General features: G+C 36.7%; 1 protein-coding gene across 15 annotated transcripts in view; it reads right to left on the reverse strand.

The window, feature by feature from the left end:
- The window catches only part of Map4 (microtubule associated protein 4), a 168,424-nt gene that overhangs the window by 61,335 nt on the left and 81,767 nt on the right, over positions 1 to 25,322 (reverse strand). Inside the window, exon 1 of one of the 15 annotated variants that reach the window (XM_026389770.2) lies at positions 21,978 to 22,001. The exons of 13 other annotated variants lie outside the window; for them this stretch is intronic. Coding sequence is in view for 1 of the 2 variants with exons in the window: in XM_026389773.2 (XP_026245558.1) it covers positions 21,991 to 22,106 (116 nt within the window). In the remaining variant the exon portion in view is untranslated. Of the gene's footprint in view, positions 1 to 21,977; positions 22,107 to 25,322 lie in introns of those variants that run through there. One more of the 15 variants, XM_026389773.2, reaches the window with a different exon arrangement.

The following is a 25,322-nucleotide window of genomic DNA, read 5'->3' on the forward strand; positions in this document are numbered from 1 at the left end:
CTTTATGAACAATATTTATGCTGCTCATAGTTTATATGCTACTAACAAAGGAGAAATTAGTGACGACTTCTATTTCATACTCCTGCTACTTTCCTTATCTGCTTTCTCAATGGTAACTTTAGAACACTGGAGTAGAAAGGACCCAAAGGAGTAAACCCATACCACATTTGTCCCAATAATTCATTTATGTATTTAAATATTTTGAATCAGGTACTGGTGAAAAAGCAGCAAAAATGAAGAAAAACCCTGCTGTCATGGAGTTCAGATCACCCCCATCATTATATTGTGCTTATACACTATGGAAGAAGCAGTATTTGTGTAGTTGAGGGTTTCTGATGATGTAAGTCTCTGTAAGCCTCAGTTTTCATATCTAATACCTGCTTTACCTACTTCATAAAGGTTGAAAGGGGATATGTTAAAGTACTCAGAAAATTGTGACAAACATGGTAAAATTATTGCTAATCCTACCATTAGTATGGATTATAGGGGATAAGCATCTACAATAGCAGGTACTAAGTCCTGCTACTGGGTTTTAAAGAATGGTCACATGATATGGTCATGGGATGATCTAGAAATACTTCCTGTAGATCAGAACATAGCTGAACCTGAAAAGACACTTAGAAGGCTATGTACTTTGAGCTGGGAGTCGGTGGAAGACACACAGTAGGAAAGACATTGAGCATAGCAAAGTAACTGTTTTTAAGCCCATGGGCATGAATGGGAAAATAAGGAGCATACCATTTTGGCTGGAACACACTTATGGAGGACAATAGTTCTCCATAAAGGGCAGCTAGAGGATGACTAGTGCTTCACAGGCCAAACAGAGTGGAACCCAAGGTTTGTCTATTTGCATTTCCTAAAAGAGAACCAGCCCATCTCTCTCCAGGTGGTCCTAGTGTTGTCAATCATGGTATTTTGCATCCTTATCCAAAGGAATGTACTTGTGATACAAGCAGGCCCAAAGTCCTTTGCAGAAATTTGAACCATAATGATATATTTGGGCTGCCAGTGGCTATCTTTCCCATTGTTTTTTCTTTTTTGATGAGGGAGGGGGCAGTAACTGGGGATTGACCCCAGGGATACTTTACCACTGGGCTTCATCCCCAACTCTTTTTGAGACCTTCTGGAGAAGGAACATGCAGGTCTGGTATTCAGATGTGAAAGTCTGCAGATTTCTACTTTCCAGAGTGGTGCTGTAGCTTGAGTGGCTCTCTCTAAGGGGCCACATTCAAAATAGCCAGCCTCCAGCTATCAGTACCATTAATGAACAGGTTTGACAGAGGCTCATTCCCATATCTTCATTCAATGATGATGACCTAGATTTCATTCTTAAAACTCCTTAGCAAAGGCAGGCAAAGTACTTTATGATATAGATAGCCTTCAGAATAAGTGTGGGATTTTTTTTTAAATAACACAATTGTACTCTGCTCAGAGTCTATTTCAAGGAAAGAATAAAAAAATGTAATTCTAAACAAGAAGCAATTTACACAATACAATGGAAACAACCCTTACTTTCACCATCAGTCATCCTTAGATACACTGGTTTTCCTATGAAAGCAGAAATGAGTGGGGTGGGGTGGCGCACGACTATAATACCAGCTACTCAGGAGGCTGAGACAGGAGGATCAAAAGTTTGAGACCAGTCCTAGGAATTCAGAGAGATCTTTTTTTCTCAAAATGGAAAACTAAAAAAGCGGGGCTGGGGATATAGCTCAGTTGGTAGAGTGGCTTACCTTGCATAGACAAGGCATAAATAAATGTATAAATAAATAAATAAATAAATAAATAAATAAATAAATAAGGGGCTGGGGATGCAGCTCAGTGGTATACTGCCCATGTTTAATCACCATTACCATAAAAATGAACAAATGAATGAATGAATGAATGAAAGTAACTTTGGAGTTGACATGGGCTGGCTCCTATTTCCATTAAATTGAAGGCATTTACACAAAGGCAAATGGCTAAAAGTTTAAAATACTCATTAATCAAATAACATATCTATGAATTAAACCCAGGACTAATTCCATCAGAAAACATTGGTATCAAGTGCATTACAGACCAATGGATTTTAAAATAACATACTACAAAAAGTACACTGAGGCTTGATGCAGTGGCCCACATTTATAATCCCAGCAACTCGGGAAGCTAAGGTAAGTGGATCACAAGAGCAATGCCAGCCTCAGCAATTTAGCAAGATCCTAAGCAAAATTCAGTGAGGACCTGTCTCAAAATTAAAAAGGGTTGGGGATGTAGCCCACTGGTAAAGTGTCCCTGGATTTAATCCCCAGTACATTCTCCCCTTCCATAGACCAAAAAAAAAGTTCACTGATAGGGTTTCAAATTCTACATTGCAAATAACCTGTAATAAAACTAGCACCTGTCCAGTTTTATTGTCACATCAGAGAATATCCATAATTACCTTTAAAAAAAAATACCAAAACATTCCTCCTCCTAAACTGCATGTATCAGTCAATCCAAACAACATATTGTAACACAATTGCAGAGGCAATTTTCAAATATGAGAATCCAGCAGTGATCTACTAAATTACTCATTACATTAAAGAGATTTAGAAAAATGTAAAACACTACTACTCTTCTTACTATTCTCTTTCTCTCTCTCTCTCTCTCTCTCTGGTGGTAGTACTGGGATTGAACCCAAGGGAGCTCTACCATTAAGCTATATGCCCAGCACCTTTTATACTTGTGATCTGCTTCAGTCTCCTGAGTTGCTGGATTTACAGGCATGGGGGGAGGAGGGGGAGGAGAAGAAAGAAGAAGGAGGAGGGAGGAGAAGGAAGAAGAGAGGGGAGGAGGGGGGGAGGAGAAGAAAGAAAACTTAAATTGAGGCAGAAGATTAAGTTCTAGTACTAGCTCTTTGGAGAGACCTTAGTTAATCTGTTTAATCCCTCTGAACACTAAGGGATACCTTAGATTATCACTGCAGAGATAAGACAAAAGTGACAAGGAAAACTGATATACATCTGTATCTATGTTACAGAACAAAAAATAAATCAATTGTGTTATCAACTAGTGATTTTAGAAAAGCAAAAGTTCTTCCTATATTCTTTCAAGTTTTCTGCAAATTTGAAATTATTTCAAATTAAAATAAAAATACTTCTATTTTCTAAAAAATAAAAAAGTGACAGGAGGAAGCTAACTCCTGGTTTAGGGCTGTAGTTCAGTGGTAAAGCACTTGCCTTGCATGTGTGAGGCACTGGGTTCAATCCTCAGCACCACATAAAAATAAATAAATAAAATAAAGGTATTGTATACATGTACTACAACAACAACAAAGAAAGCTAATTCCTTTCTAATCCTCAACCAAATCTACTTTTTATAATTAGAATTTAGTACTGATACTAAGGTATCTTTGTCCACTTTGCAGACACACAAACAAAAATAAACAACAACAAAAAATCACTAACCTTTCCTAATTTGAAATCAACAGGATTTTATATCACTAAGATAGTTTAAAAAATGAGTTCAGAGCCCTAACAATACTTAAAAACACAGGCACTGAAGCAGTCTCCAGCAGGAAGGACATGAGGCCTTAGGATTATCAATTTCTTTTTCACTGTCAAACAACCCAGCATGTTTGTCTTTGAAATGTTCTAAAATACCACACAGCATGCCTCTTTTGCTTCAACCCGAATTTCTGCCAGATGCTTTCCAGAGTAGATGTAGTTGAAGGATGCCACCATGAGGCAGAGGTGTTTACCTGTGAACAGCACCCTAATTGACTCCCATGATGACTGATTCACTATCATATTGGCACACTATTTCTATTTCTAAAAAGTGTCTTGGTCCTTTACTGTCTGGTAAACATGACGACTGGGTGCCAACCATCCCTTCTCCATCTTCATATTCCCTCCATCTAAAATATAACCTGTCCTTTTATAGAAAATGGTATTCTTCAATTGCTTTTTTCCTCTACCACAAACTTATACCTATATCTGACCCCTTCATTACTTCTTTTCTTCCTGTTTATAAAGAAAGGTATAACCCTCCCGCCATCTTTATTTCTTTAATCTGGAAAAAATGCTAAACAAGAGAATATGTAAAAAACATATTATTCTCCTTTCCAAGGAAAGAACAAGTACAATATTCCCTTTAATATCACAATTACCATCCAGTCCTCCAAATTCCTGGATTTGCTTTTCCACTACCCCCTTGTCTCTTCACTTCTCCGCCAGTGGCTAGGAACACAGTTAAATCTCTGACACTTTCAAAAACCACAAACAAAACCCAAACAGTATTAAAAAAAAAAAAAAAAAAACCCTTATGGATTAAAAGAAATTTAATTTGCTTTTGATTTTGAGATGGGTGTCTTGTTGTGTTGCCCAGTTTGGACTCCAATTCTCTGGGCTCACATAATCCTCTTACTTCGGCCTCTCAAGTAGCTGGGAGTACGGCCTATACCACCATAACTGACTGAAATTTAGATTCTTAATTTGAATAAACTAGTTTTTCTTTTTTATTTATTTTTTACAGGCAAGATCTTATTATGTTCACCAGGCTGGCTGAGAACTTTTGAGATCCTGCCTCAAGCCTCAAGCCTCAAGCCTCGTAAGTAGTTGGGACAAGAGGTATGTACCATCATGACCAAATTAAACCAGTTTGTTTATTTATTTGTTTTTGGTGCTGGGGATCAAACCCATGACTTTAGCAAGTGTTATGTTACCAGCCACCTAAATATCACTTTAAAAACAAAACAATATACCTGAGGAAAGTATTGGTAATTTGAATAGTGATATTATGGTATTTGATATTATAGAATTGGTGTGTATATGTTAATGGTACTATAATTATGTTTCTTAAATGAATTTTTTTTTTGAATTTTTAATATTTATTTTTTAGTTCTCGGCGGACACATCATCTTTGTTGGTATGTGGTGCTGAGGATCGAACCCGGGCCGCACGCATGCCAGGCAAGCGCGCTACCGCTTCAGCCACAACCCCAGCCCTTTAAATGAATTTTTTTTACAGCACACACCTCAAAGATCAAATGATATGCTGCCTGGGATTTACTTCAAAAAAATATGCAGGGGGCCGAGGATGTAGCTCAGTTGTAGAACAGTTGCTTAGCATGTGCAAGGCCAATGATTCAATCCTTGGTACAGGGTGAAAGGTGATGGGGAGGAGCAAGGGCAGGTTAAGGATGTTGAGTGAGGATCGATGAAATCAGATTGACCACAGAAATCAAACTATGTACTAGAGTCTCTCTTCCTCTAATCTGACTCGCCTATTTTTAACATAAAACATGTTCATGGGGCTGGGGATGTGGCTCAAGCGGTAGCGCGCTCGCCTGGCATGCGTGCTGCCCGGGTTCGATCCTCAGCACCACATACCAACAAAGATGTTGTATCCGCCGAGAACTAAAAAAAAATAAAATATTAAAAAAAATTCTCTCTCCCCCTCCTCTCTCTCTCTTTAAAAAAAAAAAAACAAAACATGTTCATGTTGCCTGACACCTAGCAGGTACCCGTAAATGGCTGTTGAATGAACAAATGCTTGTAATTTGGAGGAAGAACATTTCTGGAGATAAAAATACAGATTGGTATTCTTCCAAGTTTTTCATATAGATACAACCTATAAATGAAGACTAATTTTTGTAATACTTTTATTCCATTGACTTTATTCACATATTTTTGCTGAATATTAAAATATTATAATTGAGATGGGTGTGGTGGCGCAACCTGTAATCACAGTGGGTTGGGAGGCTGAGGCAGGAGGATTGCAAATTTAAAGCCTGCCTCAGCAATTTAGAAAGGCTCTAAGCAACTTAGTGAGACCCTGTCAGAAAGAAAGAAGGAAAGAAAGAGAGAGAGAGAGAGAGAGAGAGAGAGAGAGAGAGAGAGAGAGAGAGAGAGAGAGAAAGAAAGAAAGAAAGAAAGAAAGAAAGAAAGAAAGAAAGAAAGAAAGAAAGAAAGAAAGAAAGAAAGAGCGAGCTGAGGATAAAGCTCAGTAGGTAAGTACTCCTGGGTTCAATCCCCAGCACCCCCCAAAATAAATAAATTCGGGGCTGGGGTTGTGGCTCAGTGGTAGAGCACTCGACTAGCATGCACGAGGCACTGGGTTCGATCCTCAGCACCACATAAAAGTAAAATAAAGATATGATGTCCACCTAAAATTTAAGAATAAACATTTAAAAACAAATAAATAAATGTGCATATATGTACATATGCATAAAATAAATATGTAATAAACGTATATGCTTTTTCTAAACATCCACCACTATAACACAATAGAAATATTAAACTAGATTACTCAAAGGCTTAAATTTAGACAGAGCAGGTCAAGACACTTGAGAATAAAGTGTCTATTAATAATTAGGTCAAGACAGAAGACAAAATAAACCAGGACTACATATATATGACATAAGGCATAGCTACTCTGATTAGAGGAATATAGAAGCTAGGCTAGGCTCTTTTTTTCAGACTAACTAGATATAAAATAATCCCATAATGTCAATAACTCATAATGAACATAATTCAAAATGAATCAATTTCTATTTTCATGTTCTGTTAAACAAGTTATATGTATGGAAACATTTAAATTATGAAAGTAGTTAATATGTTCTAGGTTTAAAGTCAGAAAAATTGTTTATTAGTAGCCACAATTAAATTCAATAATGGGCTGGGTGCAGTGATGCACACCTGTAATCTCTGAGACTAGGGAGGCTGAGGCAGGAGGATCACAAGTTCAAGGGCAGCCTGGGCAAGGCAGTCAGACCCTGGCTCAAAATTTTTAAAAATTAAAAAGTACTGAGGATGTAGTTCAGTAATAAAAGTGCCCCTAGGTTCACCCCCCAGTACCACCAAAAATAAATAAATAAAACAAAATAAATTCAACTGCTTAGAAACCACAAAAGGATACCAAACTGCATTCTTGTCCATGCACATAATTAATGGCTTCTATTCATTTTATCAATTTATTCCATGCAAGTACAGTTATTGACATTACAGCTCTAAAATGATGTAAAATCACTTTCAAAGTAGGGCAAATTACTTAAGCATATTTAATATTCTCATTATAATTATAAAAGATTATTGGGACACTTAAATATACAATAATCAAGAAGGAAACTAATGTCCAAAAATTTACTCTTTTCCTGTTTCTGATTTTCTCAGATTCCGAAGGCTTTCTTCACACTCTGATAAGTTTGTTAGCAACTGGGCATGGGGGAACATACCTGTAATCTCAGTGACTTGGGAGGCTGAAGCAGAAAGACTGCAAATTCAAAGTCAGAATGGGCAACTTAGTGAGGCCCTCAGAAACTCAGGGAGAACATGCCTCAATATAAGAAATAAATTGACTGGGGATGTAGTTTAGTGATAAAGTGCCTCTGGATTCAATCCCCAGTACAAAAAAAAAAAAAAAGAAGACTGCCAGCAAATGAAGTGGGTCCTTGAAGGGTCTTGGTTTCCCACCCTCTTCATATCCCTCTACCTCCTGACATGGAGCTAGATATGTGGACTGATCCTCCACCCAAAGAGGCACAAAGAGGCATCAGCTCAGTATTGGTTTTATCCTTTGTCCTCTCACAAAACACAACCTTAGGCACTTTTTTTCCCTACTCTACCTCATATCCTGTTATTATACAAAGAGGCAGGTAAAGCTAGAATCCTAGATATAACATACCTGTGCAGCTTTGCTGTACTATTACCTAATAAAAGGATAATACTACAGGTAATGATGCGGCAGTTTTTTCTCTTTGCTCTGAAAATAATGCAATAAAAACATAAGTAATATTTTAAGTATTATAAGTATTAAGTACTTATAAGTACTATTATAAGTATTTATTATAAGTATTAAGTACTTATAAGTACTATTATAAGTATATATATATATATAAGTAGTTGGACATAATATCTTTATTTTTATTTATTTATTTTTATGTGGTGCTGAGGGGCCATCCAGGGCCTCAGGCATACAAGACAAGCACTCTACCACTGAACTACAACCCCAGCCCACAAGTTCTATTCCTTTATATTCATTGATCATAATAACCCATTCTTTGGAAGAGGGTGTTAATGGTACATGCAAAAACACACTAAATATTAAGAAGGAAGAGTCAATCAATACCCTAGAAAGTCATCTTTTCTTTTTCTTTTTTTTTTTTTTTTAAAGTTCTTTTCTTTTGCAGTACAGTACTAGGGATTGAACCCAAGAAAGCTCCTATCACTGAGCTACATCCCCAGCCCTTGATTTTTTTCATTTTGAAATAGGGTCTTGTGAGCTGGGTATGGTGGCACAGTCCTATAAATCCCAGTGACTCGGGAGTCTGAGGCAGGAAGAGTTCAAGTTCAAAGCTGCCCTTAGCAATTTAGCAAAACCCTGTCTCAAAAAAAAAAAAAAAAAAAAAATTAAAATGCTCAGTGGTTAAGCACACCTGGGTTCAAACTTCAGTACCAAAATGATAAAAAATAAATAGATAAATAAATAAAAGGGAGAGAAATAGGGTCTTGCTGAGTTGCAGAGGCTAGCCTTGCTTATAATCTTTCGCCTCAGTCTCCCAAATTAGCGGGATGACAGGTATCCCACTAAATATCCCACTAATGTTGCACTGTGCCCAGCTGATCAATTTTCTTTTAACCAAATGAAACAAAGACATTCTTTAACTATGACCAATTGGAATTTTACATTTCAATTGACTGACCAGATCCAATTCCAGTTTTTCTTAAACTAAACTGAATAAAACAAAGATACCAACTCTTTAATGTTATCTAGGGCTGCATTCCCTTATTTGTTCAACTATCACTTAACTACCCATTTGGGTTCTAGGAATAATGCAGCAAATAAAAAGGATAAGAATCCACAGCCTGAGACAACTAACTTTCTAAACAAGTAACTTAAACAGCGAATGTCAGGAATGAGAGAGTATCCAGCTCTACTTATGCTGGCTAAACTGTATCTAGAGATTATGTTTTATTCTAAGCCTAACAGCTTTAGAATGTCCAGACAGTGTATCATTAGCAATGTTTTGTATTTCAGCTCTAAATCTACTCTTCACTGTTCTATTTGTAATAATGAAACTGGACCCCCTATATATTTTTCTTATGCCTAGGGTAAGTCCTGGAGGAATATTTCAGGAAGAGATTTCTTTCCATTTCCACTATATTTTCTTCCCTTCTTGTTCCTCTGGTGCTTGCCTGGTATGTGGGACACCAAGTAGTGTTCACTGCCCGGAGTCTCACTGGCATCCCACAAGTGAGGAGCAAGTTCTGCTATCATCTCTGCAAATTTCCAATGAGTTTCATTATCATTACCTTCCTAGGGAGTTTTGTGGGAAACCCAGCAAGCAGTATTCTCTCTTGTTAGTCTCAGTCTGTGGCATCTCAGGGACTCTCTGTGGCATCTCACACTACAGTGAATTCTAGTTTTAGTTTCTTTTAAGAGCTCTGAATTTCAATCTGGAGTGGGCTTGCTCCCCAGGTTCTCTCTTGCATACTTGGGGGTAAAGTAGTCGTAGCTCTTCCCTGTTTTTGGTTTTCTTATCTTCAGAGTTCTTTTTAGCTCTTAGTAGTTCATCTATCGCACTAGTTAACAACTTTTTACATTAGCTTTCCCTAGTTCAGATTACTCTGTTTCTGTTTCCTGAACTGTACTAAAACACAGATTTAGTACCAAAAACAGGCTGTTCCCAGGAGAAAGGCTTAAATCAAAGGATATGGCAATTGATTTGGTCATACTATTGAGTTTAAGTACGAGCTAAGCTAAGCACCTTGCCAGTGGGAAATGGGATGCCAGTAACCCATGGTATAGTGGTAACACAATTAATCAAGGCCTAGGGGGACAGAAACACTAGCATCCAGAAGGAAATAACCTGTGCACGCATGCTGTCTCTCTCTAACCTGGAGTAATGATATATTGGCGAAAACCTGGAGAATATAGATAGAAGTAGATTTTAAGGATGTTGGTCCAAGGAAGGTGGAATATAATACTACATTGGCCATAACTTGACAATGTGAATGCACTTACTGAAGATTCCAAAATTAAATGTATTAGCTTATGCAACTGGAGGAAGCTTTAACAGTTCAGTTGGTTCACTAAAATTTAGGACTTGAGAATAAACTGTGTTCAATGGGGTACTGATGCCAAAGCTTTTCTGGCTCAAATAGGGAATCTTAGAGAATCTTAGATAGAAATACTGGAATGGATTTTTTTTTTATAAAATATGGAATCTTAGATAAATTTTATAAAAGGCCAGATGTAAATATTTTAGGCTTTATAGGCTATAAGGTCTCTATCACAACCCCAGTATGACCATGGGGGATGTTACCACTTAAGTAAGTTCCCTGATTTCAAAAGGGATTATGGTTGACTGGGGATATAGTTCAGTTGGTAGAGTGTTTGCCTCACATGCACAAGGCCCTGAGTTCCAGCACCACAAAAACAAAACAAAACAACCCCCATAAATCAAAAGGAATAATGTGGTCCTAGAATTGCAGAGGCGAACTGGCAGCACTTAATCACAAAGACAAGGTAGGAAATGAAGACAGTAGAATTGTATCAGTACTTGGAATGCCCTTGGCAGCAGTTAATGATAACCATGTTCCACAGGCAGCCTACAATGATACAAACAGATCAATCTGTATAATTGGAGGATGGAAGGTAGGCAGACTCTGGCCCTGGTAGGAAAACTCTGATTTGAAAATCAGAGTTGAAACTAGAGTTCTTTCTAGTTTTCAAACCCATATCAATTAGTTAACCAAGATCCACCTGATTAAAGACAAGTGTTTCCATAAATACAATCTAGGACTCCTTATCTAAGCTTCACCAAAGGCCATTTACATGGATGAATGTGGAATAGAGAAAAGGAAACACCCAAATCTCTGAGAGATTAAGAATTCTTAGGGACCCAAATGCTATAACCAGTCAAAGGGAAGACTTGAGGAAGTCACGTAATAGACAAAATGCTTAGTACAAGTCCAACTCACAGTGTGCTCATTTGTACAACTTTGTTCCTGGATTGGCAGAATTCTCAAATTGGCTTTCTGACTCAATTGATAAATCTTTATAACAAGAAGGGCAAAGTGGAAGCCCATAGAACTTCCCCTCCCTAAACTAAGATATTGTGCCAGAAGCAATACAACATCACTAGGAGAATTAAATCAATTAATGCTACCATCAGACTTAAAAAAAAAAAAAACAACAAAAAAAACAAAACCCAGGAGTGGTGATTCCTATCACATCTCCATTTAACTCACCAGCAGCTTGGCCCATGTTGTGAGATGGATCCTGGAGAATGCCTATGGACTATCATAAATTTAATCAGGTAATGGTTCCAATTAAAGCAGATGCCCCAGATATAGTAGCGTCTTTACTGCTGCAAATCAACATGGGTTCCAGCACTTGATATACTGCTACAAATTTGACTAATGCCTTTTCCCAAAAAACCAATTTGCTAGTACCCCAGAAGCACTTTTACATGCCTATGGTTCTTGCCTCAGATCTACATCAATTCTCCTATCATTATGATAGGAGAGATCAAACACAATGGCATTACAAAAACAGTACACTAGTTCACTACATTCCACTGTGCTAATTGGGTTTGATGAATAGGAAATAGCAAATAGTCAGATGCTTTAGGAAGATATATACAAACTAGAATATAAACCCCCCCAATTTAGGAATCCTTCATATCAGTCAAGTACTTGGGGATTCAAGGTCTGAAATTTTCCTTTCAAAATGAGTCAGTTGCTACAATATGGTACCAACAATTTAAAAGAAAAAAAAAGATATATCTTAACCCATTTACAAAGTTATAAAGCTGACAGCTTATATTGGGACCAAAAGAAGAGATGACTCTGTAGCAAGTTCAAGTTGCAACTAAACTGCTTTGTCACTTAGGTGTCACTTAGGCCTTACAGTTCAGTAGACCCGAAGACACTTGAAATGTCCCTGCAAATAGGGATGTTGAATGAAGCCTCTAGCATACAAGATTAAGAGAATCACAAGACTCAAAAAATCTTGAAGAAAACCTATGTCTTCTACAGATAACTATCCACCTTTTAATAATTTGCTTCAGGCTTGAAATTGGGTATTGATAAAGACAAAATGCCTAATTATGGGGCATACATAAGGTAGCTTTGTGGTCTGAGTTTCTCAGCTAAAAAATGGATATTATCCAAACAACCTTCTCTAGTTGGGCACGTGGAGCACCAAGCGGAACAGTATGTAATAGCCCAAATTCAAGAAGGTTCACAGATATGAATAAGTCATATAGTGGGTTACGCAAACTTCTTCAATAGACTTCTATTGCACTGCTTCCTCTCCAACAACCCATGCTGACAGCTTCCTGAGAGTCCAGATGACCAGCTGACTAAGAAAGGGGGAAAAAGAAAATCCAAACTTATGGTTTATACATGAGTGAGTATAACATGCTGGTGAAACCTGAAAGTGAAAAGCTGCAGCACCATAGCACACTTGAAGGTAATAGTGAAAGTGGTGAAGAAACAATGATTGCTTTAAATATTTTCTCTTTGTTATATTTTATTTGTAAATGCTAATTACTTGCTTTTTTCCTTCTAATTATTTTAAGTTGTTGAAGATTAACTTTGTAATTCATCTCTTTGTAATAGAATATTCTTTGAAACTTTGATTCAAGGAGTGATAAATATGGCCAGCAATGGAAACCATGATATAGGAACTGAGCAACTCTTCATTTTAGGGAAAGAGTGAGGGATTCTTCATTATAAGATAGACAACTTCAGTGGCTTCCTTGCTACATGAGAACTCAAATGAGTATACAGGAGTATTTGGAAGATAAGTGGGCACAAATATAAGACTGTGCCAATAATTAACTGACTCTCAACCCCAAATCCAGTCTTCATTACCTTGTTTATAATAAGGTGGACCCATAACCATTTCTCCAGTTGGCAGGAGGATCAGCTTAGTGGAAGGCACTGAAGAGGGGTCTTTCCCTGGTTCCAGTGTGCTAGTTCCTTGCTTCCACAATGCTCTATTGGTGTGAGGGACGCACAATAGTGCTTCACCCCAACAAGTTTTAGTTGGCACTACTGCAGATACCTTCCCAGACAAGTTCTTGCCATACTCCAAAATGGCTCAGTAACATCTCTACACACAGCTTCCTGTTTGCCTACCTTGACTGCAACAATTCAGCAAATACCTTCAGCATCCAGTGAAGACCTCCAATATATGAAGATTGCTTTTAGGAGCAACTTCAAACTTTGTTCTTAAATACCTATCTTAGCCCTACATGTAGTATCTGCTGCCAGTATTTGCTATTTCTGATTTGTCTTTCACCATTAATAGTTAAATTTCCTAACTTCTGAATTACCACTTGGTTTTTGTCTTTTGATCAGAACCTGACTAAATGGAAATTAAAAATGAGACAGTTTAAATTCACATAATATTAAAGGAGGGGACTGGGTTGTAGCTCAGTGGTAGAGCGCTTGCCTAGCACATGTGAGGCAAATAAGTAAAAGTTGTCCATTGACAATTAAAAAATATTTTTAATAAAGGGACAAATTGAGTTTTTTTTTAATTCAAAGAAAATGAATCAGAAAGCACACATTAATCTCTAAATGTTTAAAACATTAATCTCTAAATGTTTAAAAGGTATCAAGTGCAAGAGAACATACTGTATCTTCTTTGCTCAGGATCAACAATAGCAGCAGCAGTTAATAGCATAAGGCTTCTTTATTTTGCAGCAAGACCAAAATACTAACTTATTAACCAGAAAATAGAATGATTCAGTGAAGAACTATGGAGAGTCTATGCCAATACTTAAATTTACAACTTACACAACTTTGCATCTTATCATCTAATTTAAATTGTTTAAAGACCATGAGAGGGCCAGCCTTACCAGATATTTGCAGTCCAAGTCCTAAGTTAATTTTCTCACAAAATAAAACATCTGGGCATTAAAGCACACACCTGTAATCCCAATGGCTTGGGAGGCTGAGGCAGGAAGACCACAAATTCAAAGTCAACCTTAGCAACTTAGCAAGACTGTGTCTCTGAATAAAATACTAAAAAGGGCTGGGGATGTGGCTCAGTAGTTAAATGCCCCTGGGTTCAATCCCCAGTGTCAAAATATACATAGTATATACAATATATATTAAAAATACAGGGGCTGGGGATGTGGCTCAAGCGGTAGTGCACTCGCCTGGCATGCGTGCGGCCCGGGTTCGATCCTCAGCACCACATACAAACAAAGATGTTGTGTCCGCCGAGAACTAAAAAATAAATATTAAAAATTCTCTCTCCTCTCTCACTCTCTCTTTAAAAAAAAAAAAGTTCCAAGAAGATAATATTGCATTTAAAAAAAAATACATATATGTATTTATACATCATCCCCCCCCCCCAAAAAAAAAAAACCCTCTTCCTCTGTATGCTTGGAGTTCACTTTTGAAGCTTCACTGGCAGTTTTGCTCTCTAGAAAAAGAATATTTGTTTCACAATGGACCAGATATGCTCTAGTTACAGCCAATTAAAATAGTGTTATACAACCACTTAAGTAGGAAAAGAGGCTGATGGCCAAAAAAAAAAACATTATTTGAGCAAAAAGCATATACTGAGTCAGTATAGTGTTGTACACCTGCAAACCCAGCAACTTGAGAAACTAAAGCAGTTAAGATTGCAAGTTTGAGGCCAGGCTCCACAACTTAGCAAGACCTTACCTCAAAATAAAAAATAAAAGGGTGGGGAGTATAGTTTCAGTGGCAGAGTCTTCTGGGTTCAATCTCCAGTACTGAATGGGGAAAAAAAATAAAAGTATACACTGGGTTGGGCCTGTAAGGCCTTTCTAATATGGACATTAATCGCCACTCTAATATTACCTTACATTTATTAACTACCTCAACTAGGTTACAAAGCCCTGAAATATTTATTACTTAATTCAAACAACTCTGTGTGTGTGTGTGTGTGTGTGTGTGTGTGTGTGTGTGTGTGTTGCTGGAGATCAAACCCAGGGCCTTGCTCATGCTAAGCAAGCACTGAGCTACAGCTAGCTATAGCCCAATAATTATTTTATTATCAGCTCTCTTTTGTGTAGGACTAATCTTAGAGCTCAAAGAGGGCAAATAACTTGCTTAAGAGACCAAAGCTAGTAGATTGTAGAGCTAAGCCTGCTCTTCCCATGGATTTGTCAAATTATGTAACTTTACAAGGAGAAACAGACATTTAACAAATTATTCATTCAACAGTTACTGAGTACCTACTATGAACCAGACATTGTACTATCTGCTGAGCCAAAGCAGTGACCAAAACAAAAATTCTTTCTCAAAATATGTGTATCTATCTCTGTAATACCTATCTTCTTCTAAAGGAGAAAGACAACAAATACTATAAACAATTAAGCTGCATGAATTAGAAGCAACTGACAAAAAACAAATGCCATGCAGAAAATTAAAGCAGAGAAATAGTATAGAAGAATGGAAAAGGTATAATTTTAGATACAATAAAGAAGCACTCACTGATAAAGTAGTGAATTATGAGTATATAAAAGTGAAGAATATTCCAGTCAGAGAAAAGAACTAGTGTTCAGAGCCCAAGACAGGGACCCACTTGACTCATTCAAATAACAGGAGAAGAACACCAGTGAAACAAGATAAGCACAGGAGAAGACTAGAAGATGTGGTAAGAGAGATGACAAGGATATGGTAGGCTCTTCTGGTGTTCGATAAGGACTGTGGCTTTTCCTTTGAGATGGCAAACCATTCTGAGCAAATGAATGACATATTCTACATACAGGGCCATCCTAGATGTTTCTGAGAATACATCACAAGGAACAAATGGAAATTAGGAGACTACTTTGGGAGGTTATTACAGTAGTCAGTGTAAGAGAAAGTGGTGTCCATCAGGGAGAGAGTGCGGTGGAGATATTGAGAAATGGTCAGGTTCCACATCTATTTTTTGATAACCTAGATGTGTGATGTAGATAGAGAGAAGAGGCTATTTTAGCTTGAACAACTAGTACAGAATTCCCATCTAATGAGATGGGGAGCAGGTATTTGTTTACTTTTTGTTTTGTTGATCATGAGTTCAGTTCAGGACATCTCAAATTTGAGATATCAATTTTACATTCTGATTTTAAGCTTTAATTTCAATTTCCTTAGTTCTCACCCAACCTCCTCATGGAATTTATATCTGTTCTTACAAAATGTTCCTTATAACTATTCAGCATTTAAGCAGTGTTTACATATTTATGCATTTCTCTCTTCAAACTAGAACAAATCCATAAGGCAGCTAACATATAAAGCATCACTTTAATTCTGAAGAAGTCTGTAGTACACACGTTGGTTAATTTGAAAATCATTTTTTTTAAATGAGCTGGCATTTCTTTCTTCTTTCTTTCTCCCTTCCCTCCTCCTCCTTCTCTCTTTTTAAAATATCTTTATTTTATTTATTTATTTTTATGTGGTGCTGAGGATCAAACCCAGTGCCTCACACAGGCTAGGCAAGTGCTCTACCACTGAGTTACAACTCTAGCCCTTCTCTCTTTTTTCCCCTATCATTTTAACCATTTTTAAGTATACAGTTCAGGGTATACTTAAAAATTTACACTGTTGTGCAACAACACCATGTTTAGGAATTTCTCATTTTTTAAAATAATATTTGTTTTTAGTTGTTTCTGTTTCTATGAATTTTGACTCTTCTAGGTACCTCACATAAGTAGAATCACATAGCATTTGTTATTAGAATAAGTAAGTAGATAAGACATAAGCATGGGAGTTGGGTAAATGAGAACAAGGCTCACTCCATCTTGAGTGAGGAAATATCACCTACCTTGGGAGCCAGAATACCTGCCCATAAACTGCCTTCCTCCTTCACAGCCACCTATTTCTTCTTAAAACTAAAGAAACCACATATGTAAAGAGTTTAAGGGACTTTCCAACTTTGGAGCATACACAGAGCACTGAGGCACTGTGTTCTGGGTGACCCCTGGTTCATTCTAATATAATTTACATAGCAGTTTGCAGCCCCACCCCACACCCCCAGCTTCACATAGGTACTGATGGAAAGTCTTTCAAAAAATCTTCCAACATGACTAAACCAGCACAGGGACACGGAGCAATGGTGGGAAACTACAGTAATTACCCCAAATACATAATACTGAGGAGGCAGGTTTACTAAATATAAAAACCCACCACATGGAAAACTCTGGGTCACACTTCTCTTGGGATGGCCCACACCACGCTCTCTAAAGTGTACTTTCACTTCACTAAATAAACTATTCTTATTCTACCTGCATTTGGCAACTGAAAACTTTCTTTTGTGAAGAACCAAGGAATCCATTGCCTGGTATCGTTTGTCTTTTTCTGATTAGTGTTTTTCACTTAGCATAATGTCTTCACAATTCATCCATTTGCAGCATGTCAGAATTTCCTTCCTTTTTAAGGTTGAATTACATTTCATCTAATGGATGTATCACATTTTGTTTATCCATTCATGTGTTGATGGGACACGAGGGTTGCTTCCACCTTTTGGCTTCTGTGAATAATACATATATGAACATGGGTGAAATATCAGTTCAAGTCCCTGCTTTTAATTACTCTGGGAATAAATCTGGAAGTCAGATTGCTGGATCATACAGTACTTCTATTTCTAATTCTTATTTAAAAAAATATTTTGAGTTCTATAGGAACAATACCTTTATTTGTTTTTTTTTTATGTGGTGTTGGGGATCAAACCCAATGCCTTGCACATACTGGGCAAGGACTCTACCCCTGAACCACAACCCCAGCCCCTATTTTTAATTCTTTAAGAAACCACAACACTGTTTTCCATTGTGGCTGCATCAGCAGGGCACAAAGTTTCCAATCTTTCCATATCCTCATCAACATTAATCAATTTCTATTTTAATTGTGTATACTAGCCATCCTGATGAGTACAAAGTTGTATCTCACTGTGGTTTTGATTTATAATTATATCTCCTTTGTAAGTATTTATTCAAGCCTTCACTGATTTTTTAATCAAGTTTTTTTTGGGGGGTGAGTGGTTACCAAGGATTGAACTCAGGGCCACTTGGCCACTGAGCCATATCCCCAACCCTATTTTGTATTTTATTTACAGACAGGTTCTCACTGAGTTGATTAGTGCCTCGCCATTGCTGAGGCTGGCTTTGAACTTACTTCTGTCTCAGCCTCCCAAACTGCTGGGATTATAGGAGTGCGCCACCACATGTGGCTAATCAAGTTTTTTGTTGTTTTTGAGCTGTAATTCCCACCACCACCCCAGGGATTGAAATTAGGGGCATTTAACTGCTTCTCCACATCCCTGGCCCTTTTCTTTTTAATTTAGAGACAGTGCCTTGCTAAATTGCTGAGGTTGGCTTTGAATTTACAATCCTCCCACTTGAGCCTCTGGGATTACGAGGCATATGCCACCATACCCAGCAAACTGTTAGGAATTCTTTATATATTTTGGATATTAATCCCTCATCATCGCTTTTTCCTTTGTAATTTATGCTTTCTATGCCAAATCCAATAAAACATTACTAAATCAAATATCTGAAGGTTTTTCTCCTAAGAAATTTTTAGTTTTAGTCCTTTGATCTGTTTTAAGTTAATTTCTGTACATAGTATAAGGGCCTACCCTCATTCTTTTCTATGTGGAAAAGACTATCCTTTTCCCATCGAACAGTTTTGTCGCTCTTGTCCAAAATCATCTGGCTATATATGTGAGGATTTACTTCTGCGCTATCTATTCTCTTCCTTGGTCTTTAGGTCTACATCTATGTTATCACTACATTGTTGATTACTGAAGCATAGTAGTAAGTTTTGAATCAGTTAGTGTGAGACTTCCAACGTTGTTCTTCTTCAAGATTGTTTTGGCTCAAGGATCCCTTGAGACTCCATATAGATTTTAGTGTGAAATTTTCCTTTTCAGCAAAAAAGCATATTGGGATTTTGAGGAAAAATTCACTTTTTAAAAAAGCACATTAAGCTAGGTACAGTGGTATACACCTGTAATCCCAGCTACTCAGGAGGCTGAGGCAGGAGTATTACAAGTTTAAGGATAACCTCGGCAACTTAGCAAGACCCTGTCTCAAAATAAAACATTTTAAATAGGTTTGGGAATATGGCTCACTGATTAAGTGCTCCAAATTCAATCTCCAGTACCAAAAAATTAAAAAAGAAAGAAAGAAAGAAAGAAAGAAAGAAAGAAAGAAAGAAAGACCCAAAGCAAGCAGAAGAAAGGAAATAATATAGAATAGAGTGGAAACAAATGAAAGAGAAAAAAAGAGAAAACTAAACACGATCAAAAAAAAATTTTTTTAAAGCAACAAAATTGAAACCTTGAGCTGAAGTTATCAAGAATAAAGGAGTGTCAACTCCAATTATTAAAACCAGAAATGAAAGTGTATACACCAATACAGATCTTATGGAAATAAACAGGCTTATAAGGGAACGGTAAGAACAACTTACAAGCCAACAAATTATATTACCTGGATAAAGTGGGTAAATTCCTAGAAAGACAACTACTGAAACTGACTTTTTTTTTTTTTTTTTAAGAGAGAGTGAGAGAGGAGAGAGATAGAGAGAATTTTTAATATTTATTTTTTAGTTCTCGGCGGACACAACATCTTTGTTTGTATGTGGTGCTGAGGATCGAACCCGGGCCGCACGCATGCCAGGCGAGCGCACTACCGCTTGAGCCACATCCCCAGCCCTGAAACTGACTTAAGAAAACGTTAGGCAATTAAATCTCAAAAATAACTTGTGTGGCTAGTTCTACAGTTTCTAACAATTAGAGTCTAGAATTAATGCCATGATAATAGGGTTCCTTCAAATTTTCCTGTATAGTGTTCAAAGATATCATTCTCAACTTCATCCTTTGTAGCAAGGCATAAGCAGATGATTTTCATGTCAACAGAACCTCAGTTTGAAACTGTCTCTTTGTTGATTGGTTACCAATTGTGCCCCTCTCACAAGCTCTTATGTTTACTGTTTACTCTAACTGAGGTGTAGCATCAAACTGCACATAGTTGCACATCGACAGTGCTTTATTTCTACTAAGCCAGAGTTTTCTGCTTCAAAAATTCTGTCAACACAGATGTCTACAGTCTGACACCGAACAAGTACCAATCCAAAAGTACAAGAGAGGTAACCAATAAGAAATGGCAAACGATGAATAAACATAACCCTACTCAGGTGCTCATGGGGACAATTCTAGGGCACAGTCTACACAGTTCCTCAAAAGATCCTAGTAGGTTATGCTCCCTTTTTCCACACTATTGACTTTCCCTCTTTTTACAATTTCTCTTTCCCCAGTCTCCCACTCTCATTCTCTGGGATTGGTTCCCAAAATAAACTTATCTACATGCAAAGCTTGGATTTTCTCCCAGAAAGTAGAGTGTAAGACAGGCTTTAAAACAGGCCTTTAATGATCTATTCCTTCCAACTGCCTTACTGATGCTTAGTTAGCACATATGAAGATCCACTAAGATCTGACATATTGAGACAGAAAGATCAGAGGGCTTATTTTCAGGCTAGGTTTAATGTCAAGTACTATTACTAGTTTCAACTTCATCAAATGAAAAATGGACATACTGTTATATATTCTAAGAGCTTCACAAACTCTAATGTTATAAAAATGATAGTTATCCTTACACTAAAGATATATATCAAACAGAAAACTGTCCAAATATAGAATCATGTAAAAATATAAAGTTAATTTATATTAGTGGTATGTGAATATTAACAGTTCTGAGTAAAAATCCTCTGTGATAATGTATGGCTCTATAATGCTTTAATTTTTTTTATTTTTAGTCATCAATGGACCTTTATTTTATTTATTTATATGTGGTGCTGAGGATCAAGCCCATGGCCTCAACTCACCAGGCAAGCATTCTATCACTGAGCCACAACCCCAGCCTGCTTTAAATTTTCTTTTCTTTTTTTTTTTTAATATTTATTTTTTAGTTTTAGGCAAACACAATATCTCCATTTTATTTTTATATGTTGCTGAGAATCGAACCCAGTGCTTCACACATACTAGGCGAGCACGCTACCTCTTGAGCCACATCCCCGGCCCAGCTTTAAATTGAATATATTAATATGTGACTTGTGGAATTGTATATAAGTTAAATTGTAAATAAGTTAAATAACCATAAAAAGTTAAAATATTCCATATTTGCATATGCCTTTTGGCACAGTATGAAATTTCATTCTCTAAAGTAAAGAAAATTGTATGAAAAGTTGTGGCGCGTGTGTGTGTGTGTATGTGTGTGTGTGTGTGTGTGTGTGTGTATTTTTAAAGCTCAGGAAGAAGCTACTTTGTCATATTTAACACAAATAGCTCATAGTGTAATAAAAGGCTTTGGTTAAAATTTTTAAGTTCAGTCCAGGAGCTCGTTTTTAAAAAGCCCTAAAGACCCTAGAAGTTTAGAAAGTTAACTTTCTGAAGTCAATTTAATGGTATATGTGATTATTTTTTATTTTTCCTTAGTACTAGGGATGGAATCCAGGGCCTTGCACATTATAGGCAAGCATTCTACCACTGAGCTAAATCTCAGTCAATGTATGTGAATTTTTCTGAAAAGAAATTCTGAATTTTTATCAGAAAACCAATAGCCAAAAAAACTTTAAGAAGCATTAGGTGCTAGAATGTTATTGATATGTCTCCAACATTCAATTCAAATCTGAAAAATAAAGAACTAATGCTTTACAGCTTGGTGTGGTGGTACAATCTATAATCCCAGTTACTTGGGCGGCTGAGATGGAGGATGGCAGTTCGAGGCCAGCCTCAGCAACTTAGTGAGACTCTGCCTCAAAATAAAAAATAAAAAGGGGTGGGGATGCAGCTCAGTGGTAAAGCACCCCTTGGTTCAATCCCCAGTACCCACCCATCCCCCCAAAAAAACTAAAGCTTTGTTTCCAGGACTTGAGGGGCTGAGATGGATATCTTAATGTCTGTATTTAGGAGCATCATGTGCTATTTTATATGTTTGGACTAAAATTAAATGTCTGCCAAGCTAAAAAACAGTTTTTATGCTAAGCAAATTACCTTTAGAATCTTTTCAATGTCTTAATTCAGTCGACACACTACACTTGTAAATTGATGTGCTGTAAAGAAACACTGGCTCAATGGCTAGGGAACTGGGAATTCTGTGGAATTCTTCCTGGATACACCATTCTGGATTATCAGAAAAATAAAGTTCCAAGATTAAATGTTACTGAATGTAGCAAGTTTTGCTTAATAAATCAGAAGACACTTCAGGAGGACTGTCAATGTGAATTTAATTGGATTAAACATAAATGTGGTATTAGAAATTATCTAACAATAATTGATATTTCATGGAAACTGCCTTCTGGAAGACCTTTCTGCCATTCTGTCAACTGCCTTTCTCACCAGATACTAGTAAATATCAATATTTGTTTGACCACCTTAACTCGTATTACAGATTCTGGGTAAAAGGGAATCTATATTAAGAATAAAAAAACCAACAATGTGGCAAAAAAAGTAAATAATTGTGGAATTATTACAGGTAGAATTAGAAGTTTTTTTAGACTGATAACTCAGATCTCAACAATCTTGATTTACCAAACTTGTATCTTAGTCACATTATACCTCAATAATTAAGACCCCAACCAAAATCCAGTCCATAAGGTGTTAATGTAAGATGTTTATTAGTGTAATTTATTTAGCACAATGATCACATTAAAATGACCCAATATACAAATTATTAAAGTCTAAAGTCATAAAAATACAAACTTAGGTATATGAATGAAGTTATAAAAATATTAGTTAAAAACAAAGTTCTGTATCTTTAACACTGGGCAGAGAGAGAGAGAGAGAGAGAGAGAGAGAGAGAGAGAGAGAATGAATATGCAAGCATTTTTTTTTAAAGTCACATTTCAATAAAGAAGCCCTGTCCAGTCTGGCTGCCTTACCAGTGAAATAATGAGCCACTGGCAATATGGCATATCATAGCAATACAGCATTTTTAAAAAATGGGACTAACTACTTCATATGAAGTTGTACTTCAACCATTACATTATTTCTTTCCAAATTAAACATCCAAATGAAACAGAACTAACAAAGTCTACCAAATTTAACCAGGTTTTAGTAGAAAAATTCAATAAACCCAGAAATTCATAAAAGAAAAGATTTTAAAATTTCAAACAAAAATAAACATGATCAAATGGAAAGAAAAGTGAAACAAATCAATGTCAGTCGTGAAGTATGAGTGTGCAACAGAAATCTACACCCAGGTTTTTCTACATACCTAGTCCTTAGACAAGCTACAAAGATTGGTCAGAAGCAACAAAACATGATTTCCAAGTAGTTGGCCAAACCCCTCAAAAAAAACAACCTATTAAAAAAATGGGAAAGAATTATGTTTGGATAGTGTGCTTTCTTACGGTAAGGGTTTTCATATTTTATCAACTACTTAGAAGAGAAGCCCAAAGTCTTATATGCCTCCCTCAATTATCCTCTGTCTAGAACCTATGGAAAGATTCTTGGCAGAAATACCAGACCTTGTCACCTCTCCTGTAGAAGACGGAATGTTTGCCAGGCATGATGGCACATGCCTGTACTCCCAGCTACTTGGGAGGCTAAGGCAGAAGTATCAAAAGTTCAAGGCCAGCTTGGGCAAATTAATTAGACTCTGTCTGGAAAAAAAGAAAGAAATGGAATGGAATGCTTCCAGAAGTCACTGCAGGGACTTCTTTGACTTTCATGATATTCTCTAGTCTTCCTCTCAAATGCAGTTTTCTATCAGAGGGTCTAAAACTATTACATTCCTCAAAATTATTTCTTTTATTGATACGTACATTATCAATAAGAGGACACTAAAAAGGGTACTGCACCATTCTAGATCTCAAACCAGAACTACTCTATGATTTCAAAACATGGTCCATAATTTAAATTCCATTTCTAAAAATCCCATCAAAGATTACTCTTGCAAGGTTTCCATAGTATTTATCCTAAAGGGTTCTCTCTCTATATATTTTTACTTATCAGTTTCCAAAAATTAGAAATGAAAATAAGAAAGTACCAATGAGAAAATCTTCAGACTGAATAAATGTAAATGCTACTGTTCATGGTAAAGGATTTTACACCCAGGTGTATATGTGTGATCCACCAATCCTGCTTGGATGCTGCATACGAAAGGTACTTCCAAGGCCAGGCACATTGTCACATGCCTACAATCCTGACTTGAGAGGCTGCAGCAAGATGACCACAAAATCAAGGCTAGCTTTGGTAATCCATGAGACTCTATCTCAAAAGAAAAAGGGATAGGAGTCTAGTTTAATATCAGAGTACCCCTGGGTCCAATCCCCAGTACAGGGGCTGAGGGGATTAGTACTTCTGAATTCAAGGAAATACTAATCCTTAACCATATGAGTCCAACCAGATGATAGTTTCTTTAGAAGCCAGGCACAAGGATGCACGCCTCTAGTCCCAGCTACTCAGTAGGTGGGAGGATTGCTTGAGTCCAATTTAGACCAGACTAGACAACATAGCAAGACACTGTCTCAAAACAAAACACAATAAAAAACTGGGGACTGAGGGAGTAATTCAGTAGTACAGCACTGGACTAGCATGCATGAGCCCAGCAATACTTTCAAAAACCACACACACACACACACTCCATAAGAAACCTGCTAAATTGGTTTTAGTTCTTAATTGGTTATTCTGGTTGCAGCTTACTTTCATTCTCGTGTTGTCACAGAAGCAGCCATTTTTATCCTTATCAACATCCTGGTTTTCTAACAATACAGGATTCCAAAAAACTGTAAATTAGTTCTATTTTCTTTAACTTCTCTATTCCTAGTTTGATAGTTCATGATCATGTTCTAAAAGTAATCTTGACTATAAAAAAATTAAATATACAACAATAGTGTCAAATTTCCAGAAGAATCTAATGCTAGACCAGTAGATAATAATTTCATGATTAAAAAAAATAGTTGGCCCAACTTGCAAATAACAAAGAATGATTTAGTTTGGAGAAATACTTTTCAAAGTTTAATCAGAGCTACTCTAAGCTAGAAAACCTTAAATTACAATAGCTATCACTACTAAGATTTTGTGAAGGTGAAGAGAAACAGGTAGCCTGAAAGAGGACCCTTCATTAAAAGCAAGCTCACAGAGGGAAAAAGCAGGGACAGGAAAGGGAAATTTACTGCAGTACTGGTGACCTCAACCCCTTTATGAAAGCACATGTTCTCATTTGGTGTAATAATATTCTGATTCACATTGAATATTCAAAAACCATATGAAAGGCCAACTAAAAATGTTTAAATGAAAGAAAAATATGAGATTGAGTTAAATGATAAAATGAATAAAAAAAAACAAATAAAACATTAGATGACCTTCATAAAAAATACTAAAATTAAAAAAATT

This window comes from Urocitellus parryii, chromosome 3 (assembly GCF_045843805.1).
Source record: "Urocitellus parryii isolate mUroPar1 chromosome 3, mUroPar1.hap1, whole genome shotgun sequence".
Lineage (NCBI taxonomy): Eukaryota > Metazoa > Chordata > Mammalia > Rodentia > Sciuridae > Urocitellus > Urocitellus parryii.